Below are 15,239 nucleotides of genomic sequence, written 5' to 3' on the forward strand. Positions count from 1 at the left end.
TGCTGTGTGGGGGGGGTTTGCAGTGACCGATCTTATCAATCCTTTTAGGGAGAGGCTGGAGATAGGCAGGTGTCAGTGGTCCACATCGATTTTGCTGTGTGTGGGGTGCAGTGAACACAATCTTTTTGCCCACTGAGGAGGAGGGAGAAAAGTCTTTTCTATCAGTCACTGTGTGCAGCGTTTTTCCTTCAGTGCTGCTGTGCTGACTGTGATAATACACTGCTGTGTTCACATGTGCTATTATTGAGTGATTTCAAAAGTTATACACTTTTTTCTATTCCACTATTCAATATACACCCTTGGGTTAAAAAAATTTAAGTGTGGCATAGTCTGTACTAATCTAGTTAAAAATTACAAACTTAAAAAGGGGAATTTTTTTTCCCTCCATAGCCTGCAGCAGAGCTGGTCCACATCGATTTTGCTGTGTGTGGGGTGCAGTGAAAACAATCTTTTTTGCCCACTGAGGAGGAGGGAGAAAAGTATTTTTCATCAGTCACTGTGTGCAGCGTTTTTCCTTCAGTGCTGCTGTGCTGACTGTGATAATACACTGCTGTGTTCACATGTGCTATTATTGAGTCATTTCAAAAGTTATACACTTTTTTCTATTCCACTATTCAATATACACCCTTGGGTTGAAAAAATTAAATTGTGGCATAGTCTGTACTAATCTAGTTAAAAATTACAAACTTAAAAGGGGAATTTTTTTTTCCCTCTATAGCCTGCAGCAGAGCTGACTGATATAAGACACTGCTGTTCACATGTGCTATTGATAAATCACACCAATTTTATATCATATTTTCTATTCCGCTATTCAATAAAAACCTTTGGGTATAAACAATTAAATTGCGGGATAGTCTGTGTTGGTACGTGTGAGATACACCTTTCCAATTTTTGGGGTGCATTTCATACTTCCGAGGATTTGAGGGTGCTGCCTGTTCCGAAATCCTCCTACTCCTCATCCTGCCTTTGGGGGTACAAAAAATAGTAATTGGGGCCTAGTCTGGGTCTGTACGTGTGAGATACATACATCTTTTTTTTGATAATATTTTCTATTCCGCTATTCAATAAAAATCTTTGGGTATAAACAATTAAATTGCGGGATAGTCTGTGTTGGTACGTGTGAGATACACCTTTCCAATTTTTGGGGTGCATCTCATACTTCCGAGGATTTGAGGGTGCTGCCTGTTCCGAACTTCTCCTACTCCTCATCCTGCCTTTGGGGCTACAAAAAATAGTAATTGGGCCTAGTCTGGGTCTGTACGTGTGAGATACATACACCTTTTTTTTTTATAATATTTTCTATTCCGCTATTCGATAAAAACCTTTGGGTATAAACAATTAAATTGCGGGATAGTCTGTGTTGGTACGTGTGAGATACACCTTTCCAATTTTTGGGGTGCATCTCATACTTCCGAGGATTTGAGGGTGCTGCCTGTTCCGCACTCCTCCTACTCCTCATCCTGCCTTTGGGGGTACAAAAAATAGTAATTGGGGCCTAGTCTGGTTCTGTACGTGTGAGATACATACACCTTTTTTTTGATAATATTTTCTATTCCGCGATTCAATAAAAACCTTTGGGTATAAACAATTAAATTGCGGGATAGTCTGTGTCGGTACGTGTGAGATACACCTTTTTCCAATTTTTGGGGTGCATCTCATACTTCTGAGGATTTGAGGGTGCTGCCTGTTCCGAACTCCTCCTACTCCTCATCCTGCCTTTGGGGGTACAAAAAATAGTAATTGGGGCCTAGTCTGGTTCTGTACGTGTGAGATACATACATCTTTTTTTTTTATCATATTTTCTATTCCGCTATTCAATAAAAACCTTTGGGTATAAACAATTAAATTGCGGGATAGTCTGTGTCGGTACGTGTGAGATACACCTTTCCAATTTTTGGGGTGCATCTCATACTTCCGAGGATTTGAGGGTGGTGCCTGTTCCGAACTCCTCCTTCTCCTCATCCTGCCTTTAGGGGTACAAAAAATAGTAATTGGGGCCTAGTCTGGTTCTGTACGTGTGAGATACATACACCTTTTTTTTTATAATATTTTCTATTCCGCGATTCAATAAAAACCTTTGGGTATAAACAATTAAATTGCGGGATAGTCTGTGTCGGTACGTGTGAGATACACCTTTCCAATTTTTGGGGTGCATCTCATACTTCCGAGGATTTGAGGGTGCTGCCTGTTCCGAACTCCTCCTACTCCTCATTCTGCCTTTGGGGGTACAAAAAATAGTAATTGGGGCCTAGTCTGGTTCTGTACGTGTGAGATACATACACCTTTTTTTTGATATTTTCTATTCCGCTATTCAATAAAAACCTTTGGGTATAAACAATTAAATTGCGGGATAGTCTGTGTTGGTACGTGTGAGATACACCTTTCCAATTTTTGGGGTGCATCTCATACTTTCGAGGATTTGAGGGTGTTGCCTGTTCCGAACTCCTCCTACTCCTCATCCTGCCTTTGGGGGTACAAAAAATAGTAATTGGGGCCTAGTCTGGTTCTGTACGTGTGAGATACATACACCTTTTTTTTGATCATATTTTCTATTCCGCTATTCAATAAAAACCTTTGGGTATAAACAATTAAATTGCAGGATAGTCTGTGTTGGTACGTGTGAGATACACCTTTCCAATTTTTGGGGTGCATCTCATACTTCCGAGGATTTGAGGGTGCTGCCTGTTTCGAACTCCTCCTACTCCTCATCCTGCCTTTGGGGGTACAAAAAATAGTAATTGGGGCCTAGTCTGGTTCTGTACGTGTGAGATACATACACCTTTTTTTTGATAATATTTTCTATTCCGCTATTCAATAAAAAACCTTTGGGTATAAACAATTAAATTGCGGGATAGTCTGTGTCGGTACGTGTGAGATACACCTTTCCAATTTTTGGGGTGCATCTCATACTTCCGAGGATTTGAGGGTGCTGCCTGTTTCGAACTCCTCCTACTCCTCATCCTGCCTTTGGGGGTACAAAAAATAGTAATTGGGGCCTAGTCTGGTTCTGTACGTGTGAAATACATACACCTTTTTTTTTTATAATATTTTCTATTCCGCTATTCAATAAAAACCTTTGGGTATAAACAATTAAATTGCGGGATAGTCTGTGTCGGTACGTGTGAGATACACCTTTCCAATTTTTGGGGTTGATCTCATACTGCCGAGGATTTGAGGGTGCTTCAGTCTGCCTCCTGCCTTTTCCGAACTCCTCTTACTCCTCATCCTGCCTTTAGGGTACAAAAAATAGTAATCGGGGCCTAGTTTGTGTTTGTACGTGTAAGATACACCATTTTGTAAAATTTCTCCTATTCCGCTATTCAATATACACCCTGTTTGAGTGTAAAAAATTAAATTGCGGGATAGTCTGTATCGGTACATGTGAGATACACCTTTTTAAATTTGTTTGGCGCATCTCCTTCTACCGCCGAGGATTGCAGGGCGCTTCAGTTTGCCTCCTGTTCCCAACTCCTCCTACTCCTCTTCCTCATCCTGCCTTTAGGGTACAAAAAATAGTAATAGGGGCCTAGTTTGTGTTTGTACGTGTGAGATACACCATTTTGTAAAATTTCTCCTATTCCGCTATTCAATATACACCCTGTTTGAGTGTAAAAAATTAAATTGCGGGATAGTCTGTATCGGTACATGTGAGATACACCTTTTAAAATTTGTTTGGCGCATCTCCTTCTACCGCAGAGGATTGCAGGGCGCTTCAGTTTGCCTCCTGTTCCCAACTCCTCCTACTCCTCTTCCTCATCCTGCCTTTAGGGTACAAAAAATAGTAATCAGGGCCTAGTTTGTGTTTGTACGTGTGAGATACACCGTTTTGTAAAATTTCTCCTATTCCGCTATTCAATATACACCCTTTTGGAGTGTAAAAAATTAAATTACGGCATAGTCTGTATCGGTACATGTGAGATACACCTTTTAAATTCGTTTGGCGCATCTCCTTCCACCGCCAAGGATTGCAGGGCGCTTCAGTTTGCCTCCTGTTCCCAACTCCTCCTACTCCTCTTCCTCATCCTCCCTTTAGGGTACAAAATTTTTTAACAGGCCTAGTCTGTGTTTGTACGTGTGAGATGCACCGTTTTTTATCCTTTTTCCTATTCCGCTATTCAATATACACCCTTTTGGGGTAAAAAAACTTTAAATTGCGGCATAGTTTGCATATTTGACTGTGAGATACACCCGTGCGATACTGTTGTTGTTTTGTTCTGCTATTCAATAAACACCTTTCTAGGGCAAGATCATAAATTACAGAAATATGAGGAGACCGTCAAATAGGGGCCATGGCCTGGGTCGTGGTGCTGCTGGTAGAGCTCCTGTTGCAAGGAGAGGACGTGGTAGATCTGTGCCAGCTACACGCACAAGTGAAACACCTTCCTCAAGTGTGAGTAGGCGACAGGATCTGCATCAGTATTTGGTAGGGCATCATACGCCTCTAGAAGTGATGAGGCCAGAAGAAGTAGAGGCGATAGTAGATTGGTTTGCTGCTGACAGTGCCTCCAGTTCCTTCAAATTGTCTCCCACCCAGTCTACTGCAGAAACGTCAGAGTTGGCACCTGCAGCCGATGTCCAACCGTCTTTCACCTCACCCCCTTGCAAATCAGGCAAGCATTCTGAGCCCCAAGCCATACAGCAGTCTCTTCTTCTTTTTGAGGACTCTGTCAGCAGGGTTTTCCAGGGCCATCCACCTAGCCCTGCCCCAGAAGTGGAAGAGATTGAGTGCAGCGATGCCCAACCACTTATTTCTCAAGATGAGTACATGCAAGGACCATCGCAGCACGTCTCCGATGATGACGAAATGCAGGTGCCAACTGCTGCGGCGTTCAGAATTGTGGAGACCGACAAGGAGGGCAGGGGTAAAGACTGGGTGGAAGATGATGTCGAGGACGATGAGGTCCTCGACCCCACATGGAATGAAGGTCATGCAGGTGACCTGAGTAGTTTGGAGGAAGAGGCGGTGGTCGCACAGAGCCACCAGCACAGCAGAAAAGAGAGCAGGGTGCAGAAGCGGAGCGGCTGTGCTAGAGACACTACGCCTGCTACTGCCCAACGCAGCAAGGGAACGAGCGCAGCAAAGCCAGCTCAAAGGAGTTCTCTAGCGTGGAAGTTCTTTAGAAAATGTGCTGATGACAGGACACGAGTGGTTTGCACCCTGTGCAATCAGAGCCTGAGGCGAGGCATAAACCTTCTCAACCTGAGCACAACCTGCATGATCAGGCATCTAAGTGCAAAGCACGAGCTGCAGTGGAGTACACACCTTCAAAACCAAGAAACGTCTCTGGCTCACCCTGCTTCCTCTTCTGCTGCAGTCTCGGCCGCTCCATCCACATCTGTAGTGATACCAGCACCTGCCACCCCGCAAACAGACGATCTGTCAGCAACACCACCACCTGGGTCGCCAACCATCTCCACAATGTCACGTTGAAGCGTTCAGCTTTCCATCTCCCAAACACTTGAGAGGAAGAGGAAGTACCCCCCTACCCACCTGCGATCCCTGGCCCTGAATGCCAGCATTTCAAAATTCTTGGCCTTTGAAATGCTGTCATTCCGTCTGGTGGAGACGCACAGTTTTAAAAACCTTATGTCGGTGGCTGTCCCACAGTACGTCGTGCCCAGCCACCACTACTTTTCTAGGCAAGCCATCCCTTCCCTGCACAACCAAGTGGGGGAAAAAATCAGGTGTGCACTGCGCAACGCCATCTGTGGCAAGGTCCACCTAACTACCGATACGTGGACCAGTAAGCACGGTCAGGGGCGTTATATCCCCCTAACGGCACACTGGGTAAATGCAGTGGAGGATGGGCCTGAGGCGGATAGCAATTTGGCGCATGTCCTTCCACCACCGAGGATTGCAGGGCGCTTCAGTTTGCCTCTTGTTCCTAACTCCTCCTACTCCGCTTCCTCATCCTCTACCGCTTCCTTATCCGGTCAGTGTAACACCTTCACCACCAACTTCAGCACGGCCAGGGGTAAACGACAGCAGGCAGTTTTACAACTTGCCTGTTTGGGGGACAAACCACACACCGCGCAGGAGTTGTGGAGGAGCATGGAACAGCAGACAAATGAGTGGTTGCTGCCAGCGAGCCTCAAGCCCGGCCTGGTGGTGTGCGATAACGGGCAAAATCTCATAGCAGCTCTGGGCCTAGCCGGTTTGACGCACATCCCTTGCCTGGCGCATGTGCTGAATTTGGTGGTGCAGAGGTTCCTTAAAAATGATCCCGATATGTCAGAGTTGCTGCAGAAAGTGCGGGCCGTCTGTGCACACTTTCAGCGTTCTCACCCTGCTGCTGCTCGCCTGTCAGCGCTGCAGCGTAACTTCGGCCTTCCAGCTCACCGCCTCATATGTGACGTGCCCACAAGGTGGAACTCCACCTTGCACATGCTGGAAAGACTGTGCGAGCAGCAGCAGGCCATAGTGGAGTTTCAGCACCACTTCACCACCAATAACTGGGCCTCCATGCGAGACCTGTGTGCCTTGTTGTGTTGTTTTGAATACTCCACCAACATGGCCAGTGCCGATGACGCCGTTGTCAGCTTAACTATCCCACTTCTATGCCTCCTTGAAAAAACAATTCGGGCGATGATGGAAGAGGATGTGGCGCAGGATGAGGAGGAGGAGGAGGAGGAGGATGAAGAGGTAACATTTCCAAGGCTTTCAGGGCAGTCATTCGCAAGGGGCTCCGAGGGTGGGTTCCTGCACACACAAACGCCAGGGACACAATTTTCCAGCAGGGGCACAGTTCTGGAGGATGAGGAGGATGAGGAGGAGGAGATGGAGGAGGAGATGGAACCATGTTCACAGCAGGGTGGCACCCAGGCCAGCTCATGGCCATCACTGGCGCGTGGCTGGGGGGATACAGAGGACACAGACGATACACCTCCCACAGAGGACAGCCTTTCATTGCCTCTGGGCAGCCTGGCACACATGAGCGATTACATGCTGCAGTGTCTCCACAACGACCGCCGAGTTGCCCACATTCTAACTTGTGCTGATTACTGGGTGGCCACGCTGCTGGATCCCCATTACAAGGACAACGTACCATCCTTAATTCACTCACTGGAGCGTGAACGCAAGATGCGCGAGTACAAGCGCACACTGGTAGACGCTATGCTGCTGGCATTCCCACCTGACAGCGGGGCCACAGTGGAAGCACAAGGCCAAGGCAGAGGAGGAGGAAGAGGTCGCCAACGCAACCAGGGCACCCCCAGCACCTCAGAAGGCAGGGTTAGCATGGCCGAAATGTGGAAAAGCTTTGTCAGCACTCCACAACAAACAGCAGCACCAGCAGCTCATATGGAACGTCTTAGCAGGAGGCAGCATTTCACCAACATGGTGGAGCAGTATGTGTGCACACGCCTACATGTAGTGAATGACGGGTCTGCCCCCTTCAACTTCTGGGTCTCCAAATTAGGCACATGGCCTGAGCTTGCCCTTTACGCCTTGGAGGTGCTGGCATGACCTGCAGCCAGTGTATTATCTGAACGGGTATTTAGCACGGCTGGGGGCGTTATCACAGACAAGCGCAGCCGCCTGTCCAGAGACAATGTGGACAAGCTCACGTTCATTAAAATGAACCAGGCATGGATCCCACGGGACTGCAGAATAGCGATGGATACCGACCTTACCCAGCCATTGTTCTATTTTTGCTCTTTCTCACTCTTTTGGGGTGTACCCTCATTTAAAATTTCTGAAAAAAAGCAGTGTTGGCTACCTCGTCCTCCTCAGGGCCAGATTAACATAGGGGCTATTGGAGCTGCAGCTCCAGGCCCCTACCTTAATATAGGCCCCGGGTTGGCCATATTCACTGTTACCGCTCTTCTGTCACTTGTAAACACAGAAGTCTGGCTTCTATGCTCGCTTCCCCAGGCAGCTCCCTCAGAACCTCCCCACACAACACGAAGGCTGGACAAGGAGGGACAGTTGCCGATGCATGGATGTGTTTATGGGCTTCAGAGACAGCATCCCATGTTGAATTAGGCATGCATGGCTGCACCCTTTCTCCTCTGGGTGCATGCCAAGGCACGGCCCTTAAGGCCCTTCAAAATCCTCAGCACCAAGCCCATGATGCTCTTAATCCGGCCCTGGTCCTCCTCCACTGCCGCTTCCACCTACACCGCCCATAGGTGTGCGCAGCCTATTGCATTAGGGTGTGCACCCCAAAGTTTAAATACACATGCATGTGTTTGCCTACATGTACATGGCCCCTATACATTACTCTCCCTGCTGGCAAAGTGAAATAGAGCAGAGCAGGTCCGAGGGAGATCTTTCCCATCTCCTCACTGCCGGGTGTACCTGGGCACAGGGTGTGCCCAGGTACACCCGGCACACCCTGTGCGCACGCCTATGACACCGCCACATCCACCACCACCTCAACCTCCCTCCTACTCCATATGGGCCTCGTCCTTCAGAGATGAAGAACATTGTTTTATTTTTCTGTTTTTATTTTGGTTGTTTTAAGTTATTTCCCTATCCACATTTGTTTGCAGAGCACTTGCCATGCTCTTAATTAACTACGTTTTGCTGCCATTTGCAGCACTCTAGCCCTTTCCATTGGTGTTTTAGAGCCATTTTAGTGCCTGAAAGTTCAGGTCCCCATTGACTTCAATGGGGTTTGGTGTCCGGGAAAAGTTTGGCAAAAGTCCGGGACACGGACCCGGACTTTTTTTCAAGTTCAGCCGAACCCGGCGAACACGGACATCCAGGTGTCCGCTCAACTCTACTAGCAAGGCCTCACAAACCTTCATACTGGTCATTTGAATCTCCCTGCCCTTCATTCTGGAAGCTTTTTCCAGAAGCAGGTGAGAGAAACACTCAGCTTAGGAAACCCTGAACAGATAAAACCAATAAATTTTTTTCTCAACTCACTACAGTGAAGAGAAAAGCTAGATTTAGCCTAGAAGCCTAACTAGAGGAGGGCAATACATACATTTAATATACATTTACAAACCTTTCAAATGCCAAATATCCTGTTAAATTTACCAATAAATTACCTGTTCTTATAGGATATCGACCAGTTAGAAAGGCTGATCTACTTGGGGAGCATAAGGGAGCTGCAGAAATATGATGTGTAAGTTTCACACCTTCCTTCGCTAATCTGTCAATGTTAGGAGTCCTGAAAATGAAAAAAACTCTCAAGAGTTAGTAAACTGATACTTAAAAGAAACCACAAATAAATAAATAATAAACGTAAAATGAGTCTGTGCTGCCCCATGCAAATATGCAGCATCTGAAAGCAGAGTTAAAGCAGAGTCCAACCCAAAAGTGGAAATGTCTATTTCAAGTGCTCCTGACATGCCACATTTGACATGTCATTTTTTTTTTTTGGGGGGGGGGGGGGGGGACCTAGTTTTGACAGGTACCCACTCCCACTTCCGCTAGGAGGCTCGAGCAGAAGTTCTCCTCTCCCCCTCCCTGCAATCTTCTGGGACACGTCACAGGTCCCAGAAGATTGCCTGCCCACTAAGGGAGCGCAGTGCGTCTCGCGCATGCGCAGTGTGCATCCGACTGAAGCCACAAGCTGTCACAGCCAGGTGCTCACAATTGAGACGCCGCAGGGAGAGAACCGAGGCTCCAGCCAGCTGCATCGCTGGATTGTGGGACAGGTGAGTGTGTGGTTATTTAAAGTTGTCAGCTTCACTTTTTGTAGCTGCTGACTTTTACTAAACACAAAACAGCTGGAACTCTGCTTTAACCCTGACCAATTCCCGGCAGGCCACAACACTGAGATGGGTGTTCAACAGCATCAATTCTATATTTACATTTAATTTTCTGAGAGTTAAAACTGTGCATATACTCTAATAAATTTAAAAACATACCTAACACCTCAGACAAACCTCAGACAAAAGAACAGAAATTTGCTATTATGTACAGAAAAATAATATTCCTTTCACATAAGGCAAAACAACATCACAATCCTAATAAATGCCCAATTAACTGTTACCTTATTGTATTATTCCCAAAGCATCCTACGTCACCAATTCCAAGATCGTCGGCCATGATCAGTAAAATGTTTGGCTTGTGACCATTTGTTGGATTTGAACAAATAAGGAGAAAGTAAAGTAGAAATGGCAAAGTGTCCATGACATTGCTGAAAAAGAATACAAATTGCAAGTGTTACTGGGTTGCTTGAAGGGAAAGCCTGGTACACACAGGCCGAATGTCAGGCGGCATTGACCAGTTCAGTAGAAACTGTCTGACATTCAAACCGTGTGTATGGCACCCGTTTGGCCAGCTTCTGTTGAAGGGTCATGACCGGGAGGGATTGGTGTGTGTGTGGGGGGGGGGGGGAATCACAGCAGGGGAGATCACTGTACTAACATTGAATTGGGGTGAAAAAAAAAACAAAAAAACAACTAGTAGTGTGTACAAGGCTCAAAAGATGTATGGGAATTCTCGAATACTGAGAACTGAGCTATCTAACATCGCAGATTTCTTGGTTCTCACAGCTCCCTAAACTCTCAGTCACAGCTCTCTGCTCTGCCCCCCCCCCCCCTACCCCACATGGGGTCGAATCCCGATTTCATTGTCGCAGTCTTGCCCAAGCCTGGACCGGTCTTTGGAGTGCAGAGCGAACTGCACTCCAAAGACCAACAGGAGAAGTACAGACAAACGAGCTTTGGCTGTACTTTTCTTTTAAGTTTTGACCATCATTCAACCCAGAAGACTGAGGACTAGTGATGAGCTGAACATACCTGGGTTTAGTTCGAGCAGGGCTCAACAAACATAACTAAAATGTGGGTGCTGTATCAAAACCCTTGGAAATCAATAGAAACTGAATTAAAAAAATAAATAAATCAAACAATAGCCATTTTCTAGTCTAATAGGCAATAGATTATCAAAACAAACAGCATTGGTCCTGGGCACTGCCTTTGGGAACATGTACCAAAGAGAATTTTTTTTTTTTTTTTTTTTTAATGATTCTATTTGGCAAGGAGCAGTAATTACAAAAATCCTTAACATGAAACATTAGAAATGCAAAATTCTAATACATAACATGCCTGGGGAATGCCCTGACCCTGCCTGTGAAGCGATGCATCTGTGTGATATATACAACCTTAAAATACAAAAAAACAGTGTGAACATATAAAAACCAAAATATACAAAAGTCCAAATATATCTAGTATAATCGATAATAAAAAGTGTTCTTGTGCTCCAATCTTCTTGAAAGTGTTAAAGTGCTCCACATAAATTAATTCCATGACACACACCCCCTCGGTGTTCCTCCTTACCAAAATCAATGGGCCCCCAGCTTTTTAGTCTGGGAGTCAGACAGGCTTGGCTGTTATTAGACATGGGTCACAAGGAACAAATCAAGGACTCCCCAGTAAACCTCTTAGATATACCTCAAGTGCAGAACAAAGAGAAGGAGCCAATTGTGAAGTACCGTAGGGTTGCAGTTTAATTGCGCAGTAAAAACATACTTACAGGACAGAAGATAAAACGAGCCTGTAAAATGCAAGATGCTTCCGCGAACGCTGTTAACAATCATGCATTACATGACAGCCAGAAGTGACATTGTTAAAACTCGGAACCAGAAATTACGTTAATGTGTTTCGTCCTCCCACAGCAGAGGAGGACTGGGAAGGGGGCAGAGTGGCTATCGCCCCCCGGGCCACTCTGATGTCAGGTAAAAAGGCTGCACTCCAGGGCTGGATTAATGTAGGGGCCAGACACACTGTATACAGCTGCTAATCAGTGATACACAATGTTTTATTTGCAGAGCTGCAGCGGAGCGGTATAAGTGTGCAGAGTATGCTCAAGCACCCAGACGGCACAATACTAACACAGTCACTTCCCTGTCAGGCAGAGTGATTTCTGCTCAACAGGACCTTCCTAGGCCCCACCTGGTGTGATGTCATGTATTTTTGTTAAACCTCCGTTGTTGCTATTAACATTAAATTATGTTACCACATTGCATCATGTTTGTCTTGCTTCAAAACATCAATATCCATTATAAAACCAGGTGGGCATGGATGGTGAGCTGATTTGATGGTTCAATGGGCCACTTGACTGAACTTGCCCCCCTAGGCCTAAGGCTGCCAGCCCTCCCCTGTCCCACAGGGTGTTAACAAGGGCCTCCACATGTTTACAAGTGATTAAGCTGCTGCAGATCATTTTTCACGATCTCACTTTAATTTGATATTCACCATAGCGCAAATATTTATTGTATTATATTATGATATATAAAACCTACTGCAGCAAAATTGGCATTTACATAAAAAAAGTGTTTTTGAATTGCTCACCACATATTCAACTTTTTGGTAAAATACATTGTATTTAATAGGGGAACCAAAATAAGGTTTTTTTTTTTTAAAGTTTTAAAAGTCCATTTACATATTTACACATACTGTACTGTATATCATCATTAACCATATATGGTCAATGACACCACCCAGGAGACCCAACCCCTTTGTTTTCATCAGCTGTCATTCGCCAGAGCTGTAATTTAGTAGGAGTGAGCAGGACCAAACATGTGTTGGTGTTTTTTTCTTTCGGCAGGTCATCGGGCATCAGACATCATGATTTATGTAGCCCTGCATCACTGGACAGCATGATCAACAATTGGTTACTTGCTCTATTCTTTCTTTTTCAATTATTGGGTTTACTTCTTTGTGTACTTTGCTGGTTAAAACCAGAACTTTTTTGTCTTTCAATTGTTTATTTGGCTAGAGACTTTTCCTGCCCTTTTCTACCATTCTATTAAAGTAGTAGTCCAAACAAAACTTAATGCTAAACCTGCTCTGTCCCACATTCTAAAGCTAATCTAACTCTGTAAAGCAAAAAGCACTGTAGCCGTTCCGGTCTGGTCCCAGGATCAGCTGTCAGCGGCGACTTCGGCGTGGAGGTGAGTGCAGGAGAGGCACCCGACAAAAGAAGCCCCATAGTAAGTCTATGGGTGACGTCACTTCCCAGCCATTTCACAGCCATTGTCGGTCCTCTCCTGCACAGAAATTCCATTGCTGGAGGCCGGACTGGATCGGCTGCAGGATAGGTAAGTACAGCGATTTTTGCTTTACAGGGTTGGATAGATTAGGTTTAGAATGTGGCACAGAGCAGGTTTCAGGTTTAGGGTTAGTTAGGTTTTGCCTGGACTTATCCTTTAACCACTTCTGGACCGGAAGGATTTGCCCCCTTAATGACCAGGCCATATTTTGCGATTCGGCACTGCGTTACTTTAACGGACAATTGCGCGGTCGTGCAATGCTATTCCTAAATAAAATTGATGTCCTTTTTTTTCCTACAAATAGAGCTTTCTTTTGCTGGTATTTGATCACCTGTACGATTTTTATTTTTTGTGCCATTTTGATCTGTTTTCTGCTACATATTTTTGGTAAAAAGAATTAAAAATCTCAATAACTATATTTTAAATGATTTGCGCAAAAGTTATCGCGTCTACTAACTACAGGAAAGATTTATGTCATTTTTATTGTTTTTTTTTAATTTTTTACCCGTAATGGCGGCGATCTGCGATTTTTTTGCGGGACTGCGACATTGTGGCGGACAGATCGGACCCCTGACTGACATTTTTGACACTTTTTGGGGGACCAGTGACATTACTACAGTAATCAGTGCTAAAATATGCACTATTACTGTAATAATGACACTGGCAGGGTTAACACAGTAAGTGATCAAGGGGTTAAACGTGTACCTAGGGGCGTGTTTCTAACTGTGAGGGGGCATGGCTTGTGAAATTATCACCAAACCCTGTGTTCCTATATAGAAGGATCACAGGAGCTCTGTGATCGTTTCAGAGAGAAGAACGATCAGCTGTGTTTACAACAGCTGCCCGTCCTCTCTCAGCGGGGAGCGATCATGGGTATTAGGCGGCAATCAGAGCCACTGGCCCCATGCACCGGGATCCCTTCCTAGCTGCAGGCGCGCAACCTAAATATACCTACGGCGGTTCGCGCAGGAGTGGCTGCCTGCCGCAGTGTAACTGCGGCGGGCGGTCGTTAAGCGGTTAAGTAATAAATCAAAAGGGGAAGCGCTAAAATCTAAAAATTATTTCATAATAAATAAAATTAATATAAGAATACAATTCAGTTCATATAAAATAGTGCTAGTGGTAAAGTGCAATATAGTGCAAAACTGTGCAAATAAGGAAATAAAGCATATGGTTACCCATACACATTACAATCAAAATCAATGGTGGATCAACTGCTTGCCAACCGCAGAACTTAGTTATATGGCGGCAGAGTGACTCTCCTGCGCAGTATCCCATACTAGGTACTGCACAATGCAGTTTTAGTAGATAATCCCTATAGTGTTTTATCTTAAACCAATAAACAGGCAATACTGCACTGTGCAGACTATTAATCACAATAGGGTTGATTCACTAAGAGTTAAATAACGGCAAATAAAATGCGGTAAGATACCGCATGCGGTTAATCAGTTGTGAAAGTTCAATTCAATACTGCATTATTTAATTTGGGGGTGGGGGGGGGGGGGGTTCTTGCTCCTGACCTGCTAGGCTGCATGCTTGGATAAGGGTCTGGTATGGATATTAAGGGCAGACCCCATGCCGTTTTTTTGTTTTTTTTGTTAGATCTCTTTTACAAAAGAAAAATGATTTCCTCTTCTTTTCCTGTTGTGGAAACAAATTATTATTATTATTATTATTATTATTATTATTTTATTTCCCTTGGCTTCTAACTTTGAAAAGGGTCACTGAGACAAAGAGAAAGTTTGAATCTTCCCAGCAAGGATGCAGACAATACAAATCTAAACACTTCCACACTCTATTCATAACCAAAAATGTTTAGCCTTACATGCATTTTTTGACCCTGGAGGTTCTATATCTATGGGTGTCAGATTTATATGCAGCTCTAATCATAAAAATAAGTGGTGCATCATACTTACAAGGGGTCTGAAGACTGCCAGTCTGCTGTTCTCAGCTGTGTTTAGCCTGGGTGGAATTTCAGATAGAGGTAGCTCTACCATATATGTTAAGGGGCGCTCTATTGAAGAATGTAGTTCGTCCAATATCTAACCAGCAGAACTGGTTAGAATAGATGACTTTATAAAGGAGAAGCTCCCCTGGCATATAAATTGTTAGAAATTATTTAACTATAGTTGAACAAGACTGCTGTTCTGTGTGTGAAAGGGCACCTTTGAGCTGTACATATAGATATTAACTCACAGCCGAACACATAATCCACTGATCTTATATGATATCTGATATTGAGAAAAAAAAAAAAAAAAATATATATATATATATATATATATATATATA

General features: G+C 44.7%; 1 protein-coding gene across 1 annotated transcript in view; it reads right to left on the reverse strand.

The window, feature by feature from the left end:
- The window catches only part of LOC309548514 (arylsulfatase D-like), a 51,372-nt gene extending 36,435 nt beyond the window's left edge, over positions 1 to 14,937 (reverse strand). Inside the window, exons 1-3 of the mRNA XM_082248471.1 lie at positions 14,867 to 14,937; positions 9,948 to 10,094; positions 8,998 to 9,119 (exon numbers count right to left, since the gene is read on the reverse strand). Of these exons, the coding sequence (XP_082104597.1) occupies positions 8,998 to 9,119; positions 9,948 to 10,087 (262 nt within the window). The 5' untranslated portion in view covers positions 10,088 to 10,094; positions 14,867 to 14,937. The remainder of the gene's footprint in view (positions 1 to 8,997; positions 9,120 to 9,947; positions 10,095 to 14,866) is intronic.
- Between the last annotated feature and the right edge of the window lie 302 nt (positions 14,938 to 15,239).

The sequence above is a fragment of the Pelophylax lessonae genome, assembly GCF_965119305.1.
Source record: "Pelophylax lessonae genome assembly, chromosome: 2".
Lineage (NCBI taxonomy): Eukaryota > Metazoa > Chordata > Amphibia > Anura > Ranidae > Pelophylax > Pelophylax lessonae.